The following is a 19,354-nucleotide window of genomic DNA, read 5'->3' as shown; positions in this document are numbered from 1 at the left end:
CCCATCAGCCCCTGCCAGCATGGCCAAGTGGCAGGGCTGATGGGAATTGTAGTTCATGAACATCTGGGGGGGGCATAGTTTGAAGACCTCTGATCTAGACAGAATACAGTCATTATTAAAAAGCAAGACCCTAAAATGAAAATGAAAAAAAAAGAGACTTTAACTATACACATTTATAAACCTAGCAAGATCCAGACCAAAATAACCCCCTTCCCCAAAATGGACACTACTAATTGGTGTTGCTAAAGACTATAATTTTTGGAAAAAACTCTGATGACTATTTATTTCATTATTCAACAATATATAGGCCAGTCTTCCATGCCACGAAAGTCTAAAGAGCTGAACAATAATATCGAACACAACAATAATTAAAAACAGTCCAAATAACATGGTCTAAAGCCAGTGTGTGATGTAGTGGTTAAGAGCAGGTGGATTCTAATCTGGAGAACCGGGTTTGATTCCCCACCCCTCCGCCTGAGTGGCTGAGGCTTATCTGGTGACCCAGATGTGTTTCTGCATTCCTACATGCCAGCTGGGTGACCTTGGGCTAGTTCTCTCTGAACTCTCTCAGCCCCACCCACCTCACAAGGTGTCTGTTGCGGGGAGAGGAAGGGAAAGGAGCTTGTCAGCCACCTTTAGTCTCCTCACAGGAGAGAAAGGTGGGATATAAAACCAAACTCTTCTTCTTCTGCTCTAGATAATCAAATATCTCCAAAGGCTTTCCAGAACTGATTCTGGACATCAAATGACATATCCTGGGTAAAACCTCTCTCCGGCCAAGACAATTCTAAGCCCATGGTTTTATAATCTGACTTAGTATAAGGTAGCTATATAATTTCTTTTTTTCCCTTTTTTAAAATAAACTTTATTATTTAAAAAAGTAAACATACACGTAAATAAACAATTACATTCCAATTACATTTGTACAAAATAGATAAATTTGTTCCATTTATTCTACCAAGCCACTTTTTCCAGTTCTATCCTCTTTTCTTTTAAACAAAAAGCTTGGTTTGATTCCTTCTATCTTTACAGCTTTTAGGCTTCCGCATTGGTTTAGCTGGATCTGAGAATTAAATAATTAAAAAATCAATATGTTCTAATAAGAGTTATTGTAATTATTAAATATATAAATTCGTCTAATAATGTATTTAATCTAAGTCACTATAAATATTATACATGTTTTATTATGATATACCATTACTTTCAGTTTTCTTTAAACACAATTTTACTAACTATTTGTTTCTTGTCCTTTTCTACAAACTGAAGATAATCTTTCCATGTCCTCTCAAATTTATTCCAGGGTAATTCTTTAATTTTAACTGATAGCCTATCTACATTCATATAATCTGTTATTTTAAGTAACCATTCTTCTCTTGTTAAATAGCCCTTTCCTTTCCAGTTTTTGGCTATCAGGACTTTCGCTGCCGTGGTCATGTATAAGAACAGTTCTATATTTATTTTAGGGATTTTCCCTATTCCCATATTCAATAAATATATTTCGGGCGCAAACTCTATTTGTATTTTCATTTTGTAAAAATATTTTGATGCATAATCATCCAAATTTTTTTAATTTTGCGACAAAACCACCACATATGCATCATATTTCCTTCTTCTTTATGACAATGCCAATGTTTCAACAGTGCCAGACAAAAACCTATAGGCACAGCTGGACTCAGGTACTGAGGTAAAATTCACTCAAGCAGGTTCTCCTGTACAACTCAGAAGCATTTTAACAACTGGAGCCCGTAAGTGGAAGCAACTCCGATTTCATCATGGCTTCGCTCCCTTGCGCCAGAGGGAGTCAATCACACTCAATGTGGGGCAGACAGGAATTCTGGGAAGAACACACCCTTGTTCCTCTCACATTCACATAAGCACTTTCTGCGAATTCACTTTCTGGGAACCGTACATACGCTAGAAGCGCATGAAGGGCCTCTGAGGGCATTTCGGGTTCCTTGGCTGCACGGATCCACGCGAACGCTCTGTGAATGCAGACGCTGACCCCAAATTCCCCGGAGACTCCCTCACCGTGGGTCTGCTTTGCTCTGAGTCACCTCCTGGTATCACCATTTCCTCAGCAATGTCACCATCCTCTGAGGTTTCTATCGGGACATGACCTGCTTTCCAGAGGCCAACTTTGCACATCGGACCGATGACACCTGCCGCGCCCAAATTTGCTGTTTGCTGAAACACAAAGGTAACCAATTAAGCAAACCTGGGCTTGAATCACATCCGGGCCGGACCACGTCCCCTCTCCGGGCCACGCCCAAAATTGTTGCCCTATGATACGGGGTGGCTAATTCACAAAGCAGCCTCCCAAAACAATATTTCCCAAGATTCCTTAGGGGAAAGCAAAACGAGAAATCCCCATGATTAAATCTATGATGGGCCAGACAGACAACTGCATCAGCCACCCTGTTTCCAGACTGAGCCAGCAGGGCACAGTTATTAAGAGCGGTGGACTTTAATCTAAGGAACCGGGTTCGATTCCTGACAGCTCCACACGTGGAGTCGGCTGGGTGACCTTGGACTAGTCACAGTTTGCTCAGAATTATCTCAGCCCCACATGTCCCACAAAGTGCCTGTTGTAAAGAGAGTAGTAGTAGTAGTAGTAGTAGTAGTAGTAGTAGTAGTAGTAGTAGTAGTAGTAGTAGTAGTACTCAAAGGGGCTGACAATCTCCTTTCCCTTCCCCCTCCCCCACAACAAACACCCTGTGAGGTGGGTGGGGCAGAGAGAGCTCCAAAGAACCGTGACTAGCCCAAGGTCACCCAGCTGACATGTGCTGGAGTGCACAAACTAATCAGGTTCACCAGATAAGCCTCCACAGCTCAAGTGGCAGAGAGGGGGAATCAAACCCAGTTCTCCAGGTTAGAGTGCACCTGCTCTGAACCACTACACCATGCTAGCTGGAAAAGGAAGGAAAAGTGACTGTAAACCACTTTGAAACTCCTTGCAATAGAGAAAAGTAGGGTAGAAAAACAAAAGCTTCTTCTTTTAAAAAACACACAAGGTGCCGTAAGTATCAGCTCAGCTTTACCTGCTCAGGAACCCAGCTTGGACTCCTGAGATCCAAGAGGCTCACCGCAGAAGGTTTTGACAGGCAGTCGGACCAGGCCTGGCTTTGGAGTTTCGGAGATTCCAGTGAAGCGAGCCATGCCGCAGAAGGAGTAATGGAGTGCAAGAGACGGGCCCGGGATTCCTCCATATTTTGGAGGGAGAAGGAAACCGGAGACGAGGCATGAAGAAAGGAGTTCTCCGTGCACAGGGGGCCAGGACGGCCCACAGCAGAGGGATCCATGGGACTTCCGGGATCCACAACCAAATGTTCAGACACCTGCAGAAAATCAATGGATAAAACACAGGTGATCCTATTGCGAATTTACAGTCAATTGTGGCGGCTGGCGGCACCTTCCGGTCTGCAACAGGGGATGTTTGGAAAATTGTGTGTGACTCCACGCTAATTTAAACCCATCCTTTACAGATCCGTTCTAATTACATTTATCAGACCTATAAAACTTCATGGGATCCCGCGGTCTCTGGGTAGGTTCTCACATTCCATGGGATCGGGGAGGGGGGCATTCTGCGGGAAACTTGGAGGAGGAGGAGGAGGAGGAGGAGGAAGAGTTTGGATTTATATCCCCCCTTTCTCTACTTCAGGAGACTCAAAGGGGCTTACAATCTCCTTGCCCTTCCCCCCTCACAACAAACACCCTGTGAGGTAGGTGGGGCCGAGAGAGCTCCGAGAAGCTGTGACTAGCCCAAGGTCACCCAGCTGGCGTGTGTGGGAGTGTACAGGCTAATCTGAATTCCCCAGATAAGCCTCCACAGCTCAGGCGGCAGAGCTGGGAATCAAACCCGGTTCCTCCAGATTAGATACACGAGCTCTTAACCTCCTACACCACTGCTGCTCCCAGACAACTGTGTTTTCCTAATCGGGCTTTCTTATAGCCAGGTACGTGCTGCTATCAATAAAGACTACTGATCCAGAATCCAGAGTCTGCTTATTGTCTTCAGTCTGAAGACCTGACGCTCTGCATCATTTGTGATTGTTGCCTCGAAGGCGTGGCGAGACCATCCCTTACATTTTCACATTGTGTTGTGGTGAGGCGTCTGCCTTCCTCTTCGCCTAAGCCGCAACAAAGCAGTTACTTGGAAACCTGGGTACCAGTTCAAGGGGAAAGTCCTTCCTTTATTAACAAATCAATCAATTCTCCTGGGGAAAACATGGCCGCTTTGAAGGGCGTTCTCAGTGGTATTATACCCTGCCGAAGTTCCCCTCTTCTCCAGACCACACCATCCTCAATCTCCATTCTCACATCTCTTAGGCCAGTGGTGGCGAACCTATGGCACTCCAGATGTTCATGGACTACAATTCCCAGCAGCCCCTGACAGCATGGCCAATTGGTCATGAATTATGCAGAATTATGCACTTTCAATCCACTTTCAATGCACTTTGCAGCCAGATTTTATTGTGCGGATTAGCAAAATCCGCTTGCAAACAATTGTGAAAGTGGATTGAAAGTGCATTATTCTGCATGTGCGGAAGGGGACTGAGAAACTACCAATTCGGAGTGGGCAACCCTAACTCAGGGGCACCCAAGGAAACCAATGGGTGGCTGACTGAGAAGGGGGAAATAATAACTTCTTCACACAGTGCATAATTAACCTGAGGAACTCATTGCTACAGGATGTAGGATTGGCCATTAAACTTTAAAGGAGACGAAACAAATTAATGGAGGGCAGGTCTGTCAACAGTTGTTAGGTTGAGTTCAGTGGAACCTCCCTATAATAGTTCAGTGGAACCTCCCTATTCTAAAGCAGTGTACCTCTGAACGTCATTACTAAGAGAAACAACAGGGGAACGAAGGAGAGGAATTGGTCTTTGGGACCTCTAGAGCATCTACCGGACCACAATGAGAAACAGGATGGTGGTCTAGACTGCAGGGGTCAAACTCACGGCCCTCCAGATGTTATGGACTACAGTTCCCATCATCCCCTGCCAGCATGATGGGAACTGTAGTCCATAACATCTGGAGGACAGCGAGTTTGACACCTGTGGTCTAGACAAACCACAAGGCCTGATTCCCAAGGGTACCTCTTCTCACAGAAGGTGGAGTAAGTGAACGGTGGCGATTCTTCAAAGGTAATGCTGTTTCTTTTGTGGGCCTTTATTTGAAGGTGTTGCGGACTCTCTTTTTACAAAAACACATTTCACAGAAACCTTTGGAGCTTTCTGCTCCACAAACATACTTAGAAGCAGCATCTAAGAAACGAGCAACATTGTCAAAAAAAATCTAAGAATGTATTCCGGAAAACCTTGCCTATGCAAAATTATGGATTTTAATCATTTAATTTAACAGAAATGAGCCTGAGTGAGTGAAGAGGGGCCACAGAGGTCATCTAGTGCAACCCTTTCCTTGGTGCAAGAATGCACAGCTACAACACCCCAAACAGGGCATTCGATCTCAAAGGCAAGTCTTCCATAGCCTGAGGCAGTCTATCCAGAGGTGGGATCCAGCAGGTTCTCACCAGTTCCCGAGAGGGGGTTACTAATTATTTGTGTGTGCCGAGAGGGGGTTACTAATTGGGCCTGCTTTTCCGTTAGAAATTCCATTCGGTCCAAAAATCATAAAGTCCTGTTGTTTCCTATGTGGCTGGTTAGCGAAGGTAGAAAATGGGAGATAATTCTCCCTGTTGGACTGTTTTAAAAACATGTTTTAGAAATATGGGAAAGTTCCTTGTTTAAGGAAAGTATCCTTCTTTTGATTTCTAGAGACAAAATTAAGGATTTGAAAGTATTAAGTATTTGACAGGCAGTCAATTAGAGGACAGGTAGTTGTTTCTGTTGGCAGTAGACGATAGGACTTGCTATAATGAGTTTAAATTATGGACGGAAAGATACCAGCTGGAAATTAGGAACTTTTTTTTTACAGCAAAAGTTATTTACAGTAACAGAGAAATTATTAATGCCCCGCCCCCGGAATGCCTGGCCACGCCCCCGTCGTGCCCAGCCCAGCCCCATTGGCGCTACTCCACAATTTGAATCCCACCACCAAGGGAACCTGTTACTAAAATTTTTGGATCCCACCACTGAGTCTATCCCATTAATGAACAGCTCTTGCCGCTAGGAACTTTCTCCTACAGTCCAGCCAGAATGAAGCCTCTTCTAATTTCTACTCTGTATTATCACACCTCTTTTTCTCGAACTGCTTTATACCTTTTTTTTTTTAAAAAAAAAGCCCATTTAGTAATTACTGTGGCATCTGGTTTTTAGTATTGCTTTGCATTTATTTCACGCATCTTTTTTTTTTCACTTGAACACGGCCCCGGTGACTTTCTAAACAGGGTGCTACCTGATGCCAAACGCCCAAACAAAAAAAGGGGGAGTTACTAACGAGACTCCCTGCAAAACACAGAACTAGGGTTGCCAACAAGCCAGGAGAACAGCATCCTGTCCCTTTAAGAACGTCTGAACGTAGCAAGCCTGGAAGTTGAGGATTCCTACAGCATGCATAATAAGGTGGTCAATAAAACAAAAGCAAGTCACTGTTAAAAGGCCAGGAATCCCCTCCCCCCCCCCCCCCCCCCCCGTTGACAACCCAAAGCTGGGAGCCGTGCAAATTAATAATGGTTTGGGTTCAGTTTGTGCCAATTAAGTGCCAATTAAGCTAAATGCCAACCAAGTGCTAATGAAGCTAAATGGCCCAGGATAGAGTTTGGGGCTTTTCTTCGGGACCAGTTGGCACCCTCCACGTGTGCACGCAACACGCCCCGCCCCAAAACGCTCCCTTTCTTCCTGACTGCAGTTCAGGGCCAGGAAGGGAAATCCGAGCTTCCCCGGGTTCGGTCCTGCCCGCCGGCTCTTCCTTGCAACCAGGAAGCAACGCCTTTGCCCCCAACCTGAAACCAGCTGCAAGCTCCAGAATGCCCCACTGCATGGGCAGACCCCCCGCCCCGCCCCAGAGGAGAGAGAGAGAGAGGATGCCCCTCACATCCCAATGGGGGCCAATGCTGCTCACCTCCAGCCGCGTCAGGGCGGCGGAGCTTTGCAAAGAGCTCCAGCAATCCCCGGACCCGGAAGCCCGAGATCCGCTTCGCCTTAAGCCACAACCCAAAGAGGCGGCACCGGCAGGGAGAAGGGAGAGGGATGTAACTTGGCAGCCCTTTAAAGCTGCAGAGGACCAGAAAGCGATCCAGGCGTGCAAGCCGAGGATTGGGTCCCTTTCCTGCTCCAAACCTTTGCAACCTTGTAACACAACCCTATAGAGAATTACTTTCTGCATAGGACTGCGGCGGTTCCTAACCTTTTCCTGCATAGGATTGCAGTGGATCCTAACCACTGCAGTGGTTCCTAACTCTTTTCCCTTGTGTACCATTTGACAACCCATTTCTCTAAAATTGTTTCCTCCCCCCCCCCCCATTTTAGCAAACCCACACACCCCAGGCTGGGAATCACCATGTAAGCAGCACACTGCCCCAGGGACTTTCTAAGCAGGGTGCTACCTGATACCAAATGCCCCAACAGATAAGGCACTCACAAGAGAGGCTCCCTGCAAAACTCAGAAGTCGGGTTGCCAACAAGGCAGGAGAACAGCTTGGGAGAGGAGATTCCACGACCTGCTTCAGGAAACACTTTGCAGGGGGAATTGACATGGAGGAAACTGACATCTGATAAAAAATCCTTCATCTGGGTGCTGTGTGGTTTCCGGGCTGTATGGCCGTGTTCTAGCAGCATTCTCTCCTGACGTTAACGCCTGCATCTGTGGCTAGCATCCTCTGAAGATGCCAGCCACAGAGGATCCTCTGAAGATGCCAGCCACAGATCTTCAGATCTCTGAAGATGCCAGCCACTTTTGATCCTCTGAAGATGCCAGCCACAGATGCAGGCGAAACGTCAGGAGAGAATGCTGCTAGAACACGGCCATACAGCCCGGAAACCACACAGCACCCAAGTGATTCCGGCCGTGAAATTCTTCGACAATACAAACTCCTTCATCATTTTGCAGGAAGGAAAAAAATCCCATCAAAATAATAGCAGTCCTGACGTTACACGCATGGCAGGCGACGTATATGCCTGCAAAGAGGGAATCCTGAATAATAGGATCAGAGTTGTGGGAAAGTATCGGAAATGAATGCTTATGAAATTCTGGGATGTTGCTTTGTGGAAGTCAAAAACGTGCAACACGGGGACATTCACAGCATTTGGAACTGGTAATAACATAATCGATGTATCGTATTCCCAGCAACTACCTCACTGTAGTGAATCAGAAGAGCGTCGTTTCTATTGAAATCCTGGCTTTATTTATCGTATGCCGTGATTTCACATTACAGAGCCATTCAATCAAATGAATTTTGAAATCAATCCGTTTAAAATCTCAAGAACTTAAAATGTAAACACAATTTTAAAACATAGAACTAATACATAACTTCAAAATGTACATCAATTTCAAGCCTTTCCAAATATTGCTGTGTTGTTTCTGTTAAAGAAGCAAAATCCAGCACTAATAACTACTCTTGTCTAAAGATAAAATTGCTCTTAAAAAAGTAACTCCAGTGGCCAGTTGAAAAATCTGAACTCTAGTCTGTTGACTACACTGGCTTATTATATATAGTGCTTAATAATATTTAATTTTTTGCCTTTCTTGTGACCAACAGGACTCAAATTGGGTCCCATCACTGAAAGGTAAAGGTAGTTCACTGTGCAAGCACACTAGCAACCCATCGGATGACGTCACATCTCAACATTTAGTAGGTAGACTATGTTTACAGGGTGGTTTGCCATTGCCTTTACCCCTGGAATTTGATACTCCAGTTCTCTCCTCTTGGAGGAGCAGCAGTGGCGAGGTGGTTAAGAGCAGGTGAACTCCAATCTGGAGAACTGGGTTTGATTCCCCGCTCTGCCACTTGAGCTGTGGAGGCTTACCTGGGAATTAGATTTGCCCGTGCACTCCAGCACACGCCAGCTGGGTGACCTTGGGCTAGTCATAGCTTTTCAGAGCTCTCTCAGCCCCACCCAACCCACAGGGTGTTTGTTGTGGGGTGGGGGGGAGGGAAAGGAGATTGTCAACCCCTTTGAGTTTCTTTACAGTAGAGAAAGGGGGGTTTAAATCCAAACTACTCCTCTTCCTCTTCCTCTTCCTCTTCCTCTTCCTCTTCTTCTTCTTCTTCTTCTTCTTCTTCTTCTTCTTCTTCTTCTTCTTCTTCTTCTTCTTCTTCTTCTTCTTCTTCTTCGTCTTCTTCTTCTTCTTGGCTGCCCTGGTGACAAGAGCCACGAAAAATGCATGTGTAGTGTTCCGGACGCTCAAAAACTCTATGTGAATGCTAGGTATGATTATCAGAAGAAAACTAAAGCGTGTGTGAAACCCTGCCTCTGTCTGCAGCCAAGGTGGCCATTTGAGTGGGTGATGAACATCAAGAAAGTTGGTCTACGGACGCAGTGGAAGGATCATATGGAATATCCAACGTGGTATCTGAGGGTGGGAGCTGCTTCTTCCTGACTGAGGGAGGGATTTCCAAAATGCAGGCCTTCAGGTCTGCGTAGGCCTCAGGAAGCGTCCCTATGCTGACCCAACGGTTGTGAGTTGGGTTGTAGCAGTGGATCAGGTGAGTATCGCGGTAGGTGTTGTGGCTGTAGCCTCCAAGGACGTACAACTCCCCCTGCAGCAACGCGGAAGCAGCGATGACGTGAGCCTGCGGCAGGGGGCTGAGGCCGACCCACACATCCTGGTCCCGGCTGTACACCTCACAGGCCAGCTGATCAGCGTAACCCCCGTGGCCGTCCCGCCACCGCAGGCCTCCCGCCACATACAGGCGTCCGTCCAGCCCTTCCATGATGTGACCCGCTCGCTCCTCTATCATGGATGCCCGGGGGATGGGGATGGCCCCGGGGCGATACTGGATCAGGGCCGAGAGGCAGCGGCACGAGCCGTCGCTGCCTCCAGAGACGTAGATGGATCCATCCAGGACGCAGGCTGCGTGGCCACAGACTGCAGCAGGCAGAGGCTCACATGACCTGTGTGGAGGAAAGAAGGGAAAGCAGAAGGAATGGCAAATAAGGGACAAGGTGAAGATCAAAGCAAAGACATCTACCTGTCCATCTGTGACCAACCAGAGGCCTCCTAGAAACCTGCAGACATGTTCTTCCCCTGTTTGATCAACCAATTTAAGCATTTATTTTCTCTATTCTGCATTGGTTAGACCCAGTGGTGGGATCCAAAAATTTTAGTAACAGGTTCCCATGGTGGTGGGATTCAAACAGTGGCGTAGCGCCAATGGGACTGGGTGGGGCACTATGGGGGCGTGGCCGGGCATTCCAGGGGCGGGGCTTTAATAATTTCTCTGTTACTGTAAAAAACTCTTACTGTAAAAAAAAAGTTCCTAATTTCCAGCTGGTATCTTTCTGTCCATAATTTCAACGCATTATAGCAAGTCCTATCGTCTACGGCCAACAGAAACAACGACTTCTCCTCCAATTGACTGCCTGTCAAATACTTAATACTTTCAAATACTTAATTTTGTTTCTAGAAATCAAATGAAGGATACTTTCCTTAAACAAGGAACTTTCCCATATTTCTAAAACATGTTTTTAACACAGAATTATCTCGTTTTCTACCTTCGCTAACCAGCCACATAGGAAACAACAGGACTTCATGATTTTTGGACCTAATGGAATTTCTAACGGAAAAGCAGACCCAGTTAGTAACCCCCTCTCGGCACACACAAATAATTAGTAACCCACTCTTGGGAACTGGTGAGAACCTGGTGGATCCCACCTCTGGTTAGACCTCACCTATAATATTGTGTACAGTTCTGGGCACTGCAATTTAAGGAGGATATTGACAAGCTGGAACAGGTCCAGAGGAAGGCAACCAAAATGGTGAAAGGTCTGGAATCCATGCCCTACGAGGAGAGACTTAGGGAGCTGGGGATGTTTAGTTTGGTGAAGAGAAGGTTAAGAGGTGTCAGGATAGCCGTGTTTAGATGTTTGAAGGGATGTCATGCTGGTGAGGGTGCGAGCTTGTTTTCTGCTGCACCAGAGACTAGGACCAGGAGTCATGGGTTCAAGGTGAAGGAAAAACGATTCCACCTAAATATCAGGAAGAACTTCTGAATCCTGACAATAAGGGCTGTTTGACAGTGGAAGGCACTACCTTGTAGTGTGGTGGAGTCTCCTTCATTGGAGGTTTTTAAAGAGAGGCTGGATAGTGATCTGTCAGCAGTGTTTTGATTATGTGTTCCTGCACTGCAAGGGGTTGGACTTGATAGCCCTTGGGGGTATCTTCCAACTCTATGATTCTATGATATCTATCCTGCTTTTCTTTCCAATGGGGACCCAATATGGCAAACAACAGCATTCCTTCTCCCCCATTTGTATCCTTACAGCAACAACCCTGTGAGATATGTTAGGCAGAAAATTGACTAGCCCAAGGTCAACCAACAATAGGGTTACCAGTCAGTGCTTGACAACTGGCAGAAGGGTCCAGTAGGGGTAAGGGGAAAGCATCCTAATAGAAAACGAAAAACAAGGCTTTGTCTACTTATAGGAAGTTCTGGCCGTAGAGTTCCTGATGATTCCTAGAGCTACGTAGAAGTGAGAAGGGTAGGTCTAGGAACTGCCAGAAACTCTCCAACAGCAGTGGTGCAGAAGTGGCGTAGAAGGTTAAGAGCTCGTGTATCTAATCTGGAGGAACCGGGTTTGATTCCCAGCTCTGCTACTTGAGCTGTGGAGGCTTATCTGGGGAATTCAGATTAGTCTGTACACTCCCACACACGCCAGCTGGGTGACTTTGGGCTAGTCACAGCTTCTCGGAGCTCTCTCAGCCCCACCCACCTCACAGGGTGTTTGCTATGAGGGGTGGGGAAGGGCAAGGAGATTGTAAGCCCCTTTGAGTCTCCTAGGGGGGATATAAATCCAAGGGGGGATATAAATCCAAACTCTTCTTCTTCTTCTTCTTATCACAAAATTTCTGGCAATTGCAGGAGCAATCCTTCTCACTTGGGACAGGGTTGCTGGGACCCCAAACCCCAGCCCCTCACCTCCAAGAATTGTTACGAGGATCGTAACACTCGACTGAGTCCATGCCGTAGGCTTCTCTGGAGCTTCCTCCCAAAGCATAGAGAAGTCCGTCTAGGAAGACAGCCGGGAAGTAGCTCCGGAAGCTTGTCATATCGGCCAGGCGTTCCCAGCTCCCACAGATAGGATCGAACCTGCAGAAGGGAAGGACCAAAGAACATGAAATGTCCCTTTGAACATGAATCTCCCAACTCTAGAACATAAGAACATAAGAACAAGCCAGCTGGATCAGACCAGAGTCCATCTAGTCCAGCACTCTGCTACTCGCAGTGGCCCACCAGGTGCCTTTGGGAGCTCACGTGCAGGATGTGAAAGCAATGGCCTTCTGCGGCTGTTGCTCCCGAGCACCTGGACTGTTAAGGCATTTGCAATCTCAGATCAAAGAGGATCAAGATTGGTAGCCATAAACTCTATCCATAACTCTATCCTTCTTACTAAAATGAACAGTGTGAGCAGCGGGGGAGGGGTTCAAATCTTCATGGAGGCAGCGTCCTCAGACCACCTGGTCTCTAACAACAGATCTGGGGGAGAGACTTGTGTCTGGTGAAAAAATATAGTTTGTGCCTGCTCAGAGACACTCCTGTGTTCATGATAATTTAATCAGTTTCAGCGCTGGAATGGAACTTCAATCCGTGGATGAAGTCTACATATTTCTGTCTCACTGAGCAGTATAACCCTTCTCCCAAGATCCTTTGCCTTCAAATGCCCTGCGTCGTGCAGAATAGCCTTTACACGCTAGTGCCATGGTGGCGAACCTTTGGCACTCCAGATGTGGCACTCCAGGGGGCCTGCATTGAAAATGCTGGGGGGAAGAATTAGGACTAATAAAAGGAAACACATCTTCACGCAACGTGTGATTGGTGTTTGGAATATGCTGCCACAGGAGGTGGTGATGGCCACTAACCTAGATAGCTTTAAAAGGGGCTTGGATAGATTTATGGAGGAGAAGTCGATTTATGGCTACCAATCTTGATCCTCCTTGATCTCAGATTGCAAATGCCACAGTCCAGGTGCTTGGGAGCAACAGCCGCAGAAGGCCATTGCTTTCACATTCTGCCTGTGAGCTCCCAAAGGCACCTGGTGGGCCACTGCGAGTAGCAGAGAGCTGGACTAGATGGACTCTGGTCTGATCCAGCTGGCTTGTTCTTATGTTCTTATGTTATAGACTACAATTCCCATCAGCCCCTCCCAGCATGGCCAATTGGCCATTGTAGTCCATAACATCTGGAGTGCCAAAGGTTCGCCACAACTAGTGAATCTATAACATGCATCTGACCACAGCTTTCAAATGTCTGCCCAGCCAAGCTTTGCCAAGGATAGTGTGTCCCTCCCCCCCATTCACCCAGTCTGAGAAGCCTGATCAGCATGTCATAGAATCCTAGAGGCATAACACATAGACATCTTCCCCATTTGGGCCAGCCGCCATTTTGTTTGCCCACTGCTTCCCACCACTTCCTGTATTGAGTCCCTGGAGGCTATCATTCCCACTAAACCACAGCTTGCTAATTGGATCCCCATCATGGCGCTGAAGGAAAGATAATACTAGTGAAAGTCCATTTGCCCTTCCACCCACCTCCACGCTGCTCCTCATAACCCCCAAGTTTAGGAGACAAGACCTCCCTGCCCCTCTCACTTGAATACTGAGCAAATGGTATCCCTGATTCCATAGTAGTGTTTTCCACCGAGGATGTACATTATATTGTCTTTGACCGCTGCAGCGTGCCGGAAACGTGGCCCGTCCGGGAGTTCTCCGAGGTGACGCCACTCAATTTGCTTCACCAGTCCGATGCCGTTGACGAAGCGGTGGGAGTACCAGATGTCCTTGCTGGGGCTGCGAGTGGCCATGTTCTTGGTCAGGCAGTCCCCTCCGCTGACCACAATCACCTTCTCGGGGTACCTCACTCGGCAAGGGAGCTGCTCCATCTTGGAAGGACCTGGAGGGAAGCTGGATAAAGACTCGACCAGGATATCATAAAAGCGACCTGGGGAAGTCATTATGTCCACTGCCCGTACTTGTTTCAGCTCCCGAGTAGACATCAGAGGGAACCTGATGCAGCGGATGACCTTCTCAGCGTGGTGCATCCGTTCCGTCCGGTCGGCGTCCAGCCAGCGCATGGCTCCTTGGAAGGCCTCAAGTTCGTTGAGGACATAAAGGGCATCGGAGCTGAGGAAGTCCACCAGCTGGCCAACCGGGAGGTCCAAGAACTTGGGCGTAGCTGAGACCTGCACAAAGTTCCTCAGTATGAAGTCACGAACGGTGCTTTCCAGCTCGAGGAGACCATAAGCGCGGGCGAAGGAGAGGACGTCCAGACTGGATTCAGGGCTCAACTTGTGCTGGAAAAAATCCAAGCAGAGTTCCAAGATGCCCGAGACCTGATACTGTAGAGCCGCCTGTGCGGCATCGAAGAGGTCGTCCCACCCACCTGCCACCACACCTGAGTACGCAAAAGAGATGACCAGGCCCAGATCAGTCGAAGTGAAGCGGGTGCAGAGCGGGGCGTCCCCCTGTCGGGATTCCTTCATGCCGCTGGTAAACATGGCATGGAAGAACTCGCAGCCGCAAGCCAGAGCTAGGCGGTGAACTGGAAGGAAGAAGAAGAAGAAGAGTTGGATGTATATCCCCCCTTTCTCTCCTGTAAGGAGACATAAAGGGGCTTACAAGCTCCTCTCACTTCTCCCCTCACAACAAACACTCTGTGAGGTAGGTGGGGCGGAGAGAGCTCAGAAGAACTGTGACTAGCCCAAGGTCACCCAGCTGGCGTGTGTTGGAGTGCACAGGCTGACCTGAATTCCCCAGATAAGCCTCCACAGCTCAAGTGGCAGAGCAGGGAATCAAACCCGGCTCTCCAGATTAGAGTACACCTTAACCACTACGCCACTGTTGCTCCGGTTCCAGGGATCAGGGTTCCAGTGGCTGTTTCTCTGTCAACCCCGCACAATCCCTCTCTGAAAGCCACTGCCAATCCAATTCTGGACTTTCCACTTTATCCTGACTCACAGACCCCTTTTCTATCTGTGTCCTTGACTCCCCATCCCTTTGTTCACCTTGAAAGGTATCTGCCTCAGCTTTAAGAGCCAAGTCCCAGCCGATGCCTTCTTCGTACAGTCCCTCCAAGCTCCGTAGCGTCTCCCATTTCTCTTCCGACGGGCTGAGCCGGTCCTCTGTCTCTGTCCCGATCAACACCGCCTTGCAGATCTCAGCGACGCGAGGAACGCCCAGCGCCTCCGCTGCATCGAGCACCTCCACAGCTGTATCTGGCGTGACCTCCAACAGCCCAGTATAGGCGAAATTCAAAATGGCTTCCCAGCCACGTGCTGTGGTCACACCGTCTAGCTCCAGGGCATCTTGCTCTCTGCGCTCTAAACGTCGCCGGAAGACAGAGCTGACGGCGGCGAGGATGACACCATGAGCTTCGTAGTCCTTTAGGTCTAAAGTCACAGTCGCATCCAGAAGGTGTTGCTGTTCTCTCAGTTGGTACGCTGACCTAAAGAACCCTTCTGCGTGATCTTCGTTCCTCAGTTCCCAGCGTTGGTCCATTCTGGATGACACCTCCTCCTGCAACGACATCTTCAAGAAGAACAAACGTGGACGAGGATAAAAGTGAGGAAGAAACGCAACTGGAGATTTCCGTTGGGTCCCCAAACATGCCCTCAAGTTATTCGAGGAAAGGAAGCAAATGGTGCAGAGGAAAATGAATTCTGTGATAGTTTTTGCAACTCCCAACACGTTTCACGTGCAACAGCAGAACGTTGCTGAAAAGAATCCGAAAGGTTCCCCCAAAGAAGCTGCTTGTAAATGACCCAGCTGTCTGGGCCCTGCGGGACCTTGGGGAATTCCGCAGGGCCTGTAAGACTGAGCTGTTCCACCGGGCCTTTGGAGAGACCGGCCGCTGAGGGTGCCTCCCCTCTGTTCCACATGGGTCCCTAACATCATCGGGACCCACTATCTTTTCTTGGGAGGGTTACGTAAGGGTTTCGTGGGACACTGTTTTAGGACATAACTGTTGTTTTAAATTATATTTATGATTTGATATATGATGTTTTATATTGTACACCGCCCTGAGCCCTTCGGGGATAGGGCGGTATATTAAATCAATCAATCAAAGAAAGAAAGGAAAGAAAGAAAGAAAGAAAGAAAGAAAGAAAGAAAGAAAGAAAGAAAGAAAGAAAGAAAGAAAGAAAGAAAGAAAGAAAGAAAGAAAGAAAGAAAGAAAGAAGAGTTTGGAAGAGTTTGGATTTATATCCCCCCCCCCCTTTCTCTCCTGCAAGGAGACTCAAAGGGGCTTACAATTTCTTTGCCCTTCCCCCCTCACAACAAACACCCTGTGAGGTAGGTGGGGCTGAGAGAGCTCCGAGAAGCTGTGACTAGCCCAAGGTCACCCAGCTGGCATGTGTGGGAGTGTACAGGCTAATCTGAATTCCCCAGATAAGCCTCCACAGCTCAGGCGGCAGAGCTGGGAATCAAACCCGGTTCCTCCAGATTAGAAACACGAGCTCTTAACCTCCTCCGCCACTATTTATTATAAATAAATAAATAAATAAATAAATAAATAAATAAATAAATAATAATAATAATAATAATAATAATAATAATAATAATAATAATAATAATAATAATAATAATAATAATAAATGCATGAGGGTTGCAAAAATTATTAAAGGATTTGATTCCCTCTGCATCGTTGGTTGTGCAGTCTTCATTTTGCCCTTCCTTTCTTCATCTGAAATTATTCTAGCCAAAAAGCAACCAGAATTACAACCCAGTGCACAAAACCATTTCCAAGTGGGGACTGAGCCCTGGGGGGGATAGTTTGGAGAAGCATTTCTAAGTTGCCGTTTTCTCCGAGAGTATCTGCACATCAGTTGTAATTCCCTGAGATCTCCAGGCCGCACCCTATATTTAAATGATACAGAATATGTATATGTGCGTGTGCATTTTTAATTGGGTGTGTGTAGGTTGCATTTCAGAAGGAGTGGGGTGTATTTACTATTTGAATCGGAGAATAATGGCACTTCGAAGGGTGTAATATGCTGATTTCTGAGGAGAGAGTGACTGTAGCGTTCCAGTGGGTGTATAATTTTTGTGGTGAGCTTGTACAGTTGCGCATCTGCACGCATCGGTTTGTAACGGGACCTGTGCAGGCATTTGCAACGTTGCATTTTTTGTTTGGCTCACGCGCTTTTGTTTTGTGCAATTTAGGCCAGTGCAATTCTGGGATGCATCAATATCAGTATAGAAGAAGAAGAAAAAGAGTTTGGATTTATATCCCCCCTTTCTCTCTTGTAGGAGACTCAAAGGGGCTGACAATCTCCTTGCCCTTCCCCCCCTCACAACAAGCACCCTGTGAGGTGGGTGGGGCTGAGAGAGCTCTGAGAAGCTGTGACTAGCCCAAGGTCACCCAGCTGGCGTGTGTGGGAGTGCACAGGCTAATCTGAAATTCCCCAGATAAGCCTCCACAACTCAAGCGGCAGAGCGGGGAATCAAACCCGGTTCCTCCAGATTAGAATGCACCTGCTCTTAGCCACTACGCCACTGCTATAGTGACTAGATCGAGGGAAGCAATTGTACCACTCTGCATTGGTCAGACCTCACCTGTGTTCAGTTCTGGGCACCCCAATTTGAGAAGGACAAACTGGAATGTGTCCAGAGGAGGGCAACCAAAATGGTAAAAGGTCTGGAATCCATGCCCTGCGGAGAGAGACTTCAGGAGCTGGGGATGTTTAGTTTGGAGAAGCGGAGGTTAAGGGAGAACATGATACCATGTTTCCCCGAAAATAAGACAGTGTCTTATATTAATTTTTGCTCCCAAAGATGCGCTATGTCTTATTTTCAGGGAATGTCTTATTTTTCCACTCCACAGCTGCATGCTCTGGTGTTCTGTTTGACGGACATGCTTCCAAACAAAAACTTTGCTACGTCTTACTTTCAGAGGATGCCTTATATTTCGCACTTCAGCAAAACCTCTACTACGTCTTATTTTCAGGGGACATCTTATATTTGGGGAAACAGGGTAGCTATGTTTAAATATTTGAAGGGATACTCTGTCGAAGAGGGAGCAAGCTTGTTTTCTGTTGCTCCAGAGACTAGGACACGGAGTAATGGATTCAAGGGGAAGGAAAAGAGATTCCACCTAAACATTAGGAAGAATTTCCTGACCATCAGGGCTGTTCGACAGTGGAATTCACTGCCTCGGAGAGTGGTGGAATCTCCTTCTTTGGAGGTGTTTAAACAGAGGCTGGATGAACCTATGTCAGGAGTGCTTTGGTTGTGCGTTCCTGCATGGCAGGGGGTTGGACTTGATGGCCCTTGGGGTCTCTCCCAACTCTATGATTCTATGACAAAGTATGTATTCTTTTAGAAGAGCATGCAAATCACCTACACCACATGACCGCTTCCCCTTCCTCAAAGTTGCCCTACCCTCTGGCCAACCTCCTCAACCAGCCCTCCTAGCAGCTTCTCTGTACCCTCTTGGGGGTCCCCGACCGCGACCTCTCTCACCTGCTGGGCCTGCTCCTTTCCTGGGACCTCACGCTTTCCGTAGCTGGAGTGTGACCGCCAGAGAATGTTGGCCCCCAGCCCAGATGCGAGTTGCAAAGTTAATTATAGCCAAGATCAAGATGCTATTGGAAAAAGCCAGATGTCATCAGCATTGGAAACCAACCACGTTAGGGCCTCACAAACCTATTCCTCAGCAATACTGCTCCATAGCACAGGCTCATATTCCCCACAGATAGAAAACTAGGGTACAACTACTCTCCCTGACATGCTATTTTTCTATAAACTGAGTAATAAAAGAAAAATTACACAGAGTAACATGGGAAGAAGAAGAGTCTGGATTTATATCCCCCCTTTCTCTCCTTCAAGGAGACTCAAAGGGGCTTACAATCTCCTTTCCCTCCCCCCCACAACAAACACCCTGTGAGGTGGGTGGGGCTGAGAGAGCCGAAGAAGTGTGACTAGCCCAAGGTCACCCAGCTGGTGTGTGTGGGAGTGCCCAAGCTAATCTGGTTCACCAGATAAGCCTCCACAGCTCAAGTGGCAGAGCGGGGAATCAAACCCAGTTCTCCAGATTAGAGTGCACCCAGGGCATATGCCATACACTCCATACCTTAGACACACCACTGACTCTATGGCACAGATGTCAAATTCGTGGGCCTCCAGATGTTATGGACTACAATTCCCATCATCTCCTGCCAGCATCATGCTGGCAGGGGATGATGGGAACTGTAGTCCATAACATCTGGAGGGCCGCGAGTTTGACACCTATGTGAGTCTATGG

The 19,354-nt window shown here is 47.5% G+C and overlaps 2 protein-coding genes across 2 annotated transcripts in view; both read right to left on the bottom strand.

Annotated features, from left to right (window-relative positions):
• TEP1 (telomerase associated protein 1) overlaps nucleotides 1-7,089 on the bottom strand; it is a 77,601-nt gene extending 70,512 nt beyond the window's left edge. Inside the window, exons 1-3 of the mRNA XM_048516757.1 lie at nucleotides 7,021-7,089; nucleotides 3,039-3,335; nucleotides 2,029-2,184 (exon numbers count right to left, since the gene is read on the bottom strand). Of these exons, the coding sequence (XP_048372714.1) occupies nucleotides 2,029-2,184; nucleotides 3,039-3,299 (417 nt within the window). The 5' untranslated portion in view covers nucleotides 3,300-3,335; nucleotides 7,021-7,089. The remainder of the gene's footprint in view (nucleotides 1-2,028; nucleotides 2,185-3,038; nucleotides 3,336-7,020) is intronic.
• Nucleotides 7,090-9,183: 2,094 nt separating this feature from the next.
• KLHL33 (kelch like family member 33) lies at nucleotides 9,184-18,601 on the bottom strand. The gene is made up of 5 exons (XM_048518121.1): nucleotides 18,574-18,601; nucleotides 15,120-15,642; nucleotides 13,708-14,656; nucleotides 12,038-12,208; nucleotides 9,184-10,013 (listed from the first exon to the last, which is right to left on the bottom strand). Exons 2-5 carry the CDS (start codon nucleotides 15,640-15,642, stop codon nucleotides 9,413-9,415), a joined length of 2,244 nt encoding a protein of 747 aa, XP_048374078.1. The 5' UTR covers nucleotides 18,574-18,601; the 3' UTR covers nucleotides 9,184-9,412.
• Between the last annotated feature and the right edge of the window lie 753 nt (nucleotides 18,602-19,354).

Source organism: Sphaerodactylus townsendi, linkage group LG15 (genome assembly GCF_021028975.2).
Source record: "Sphaerodactylus townsendi isolate TG3544 linkage group LG15, MPM_Stown_v2.3, whole genome shotgun sequence".
NCBI lineage: Eukaryota > Metazoa > Chordata > Lepidosauria > Squamata > Sphaerodactylidae > Sphaerodactylus > Sphaerodactylus townsendi.
Note: the sequence above shows the minus strand (reverse complement) of the source record. Positions and strands in the feature narration are given on the sequence as shown.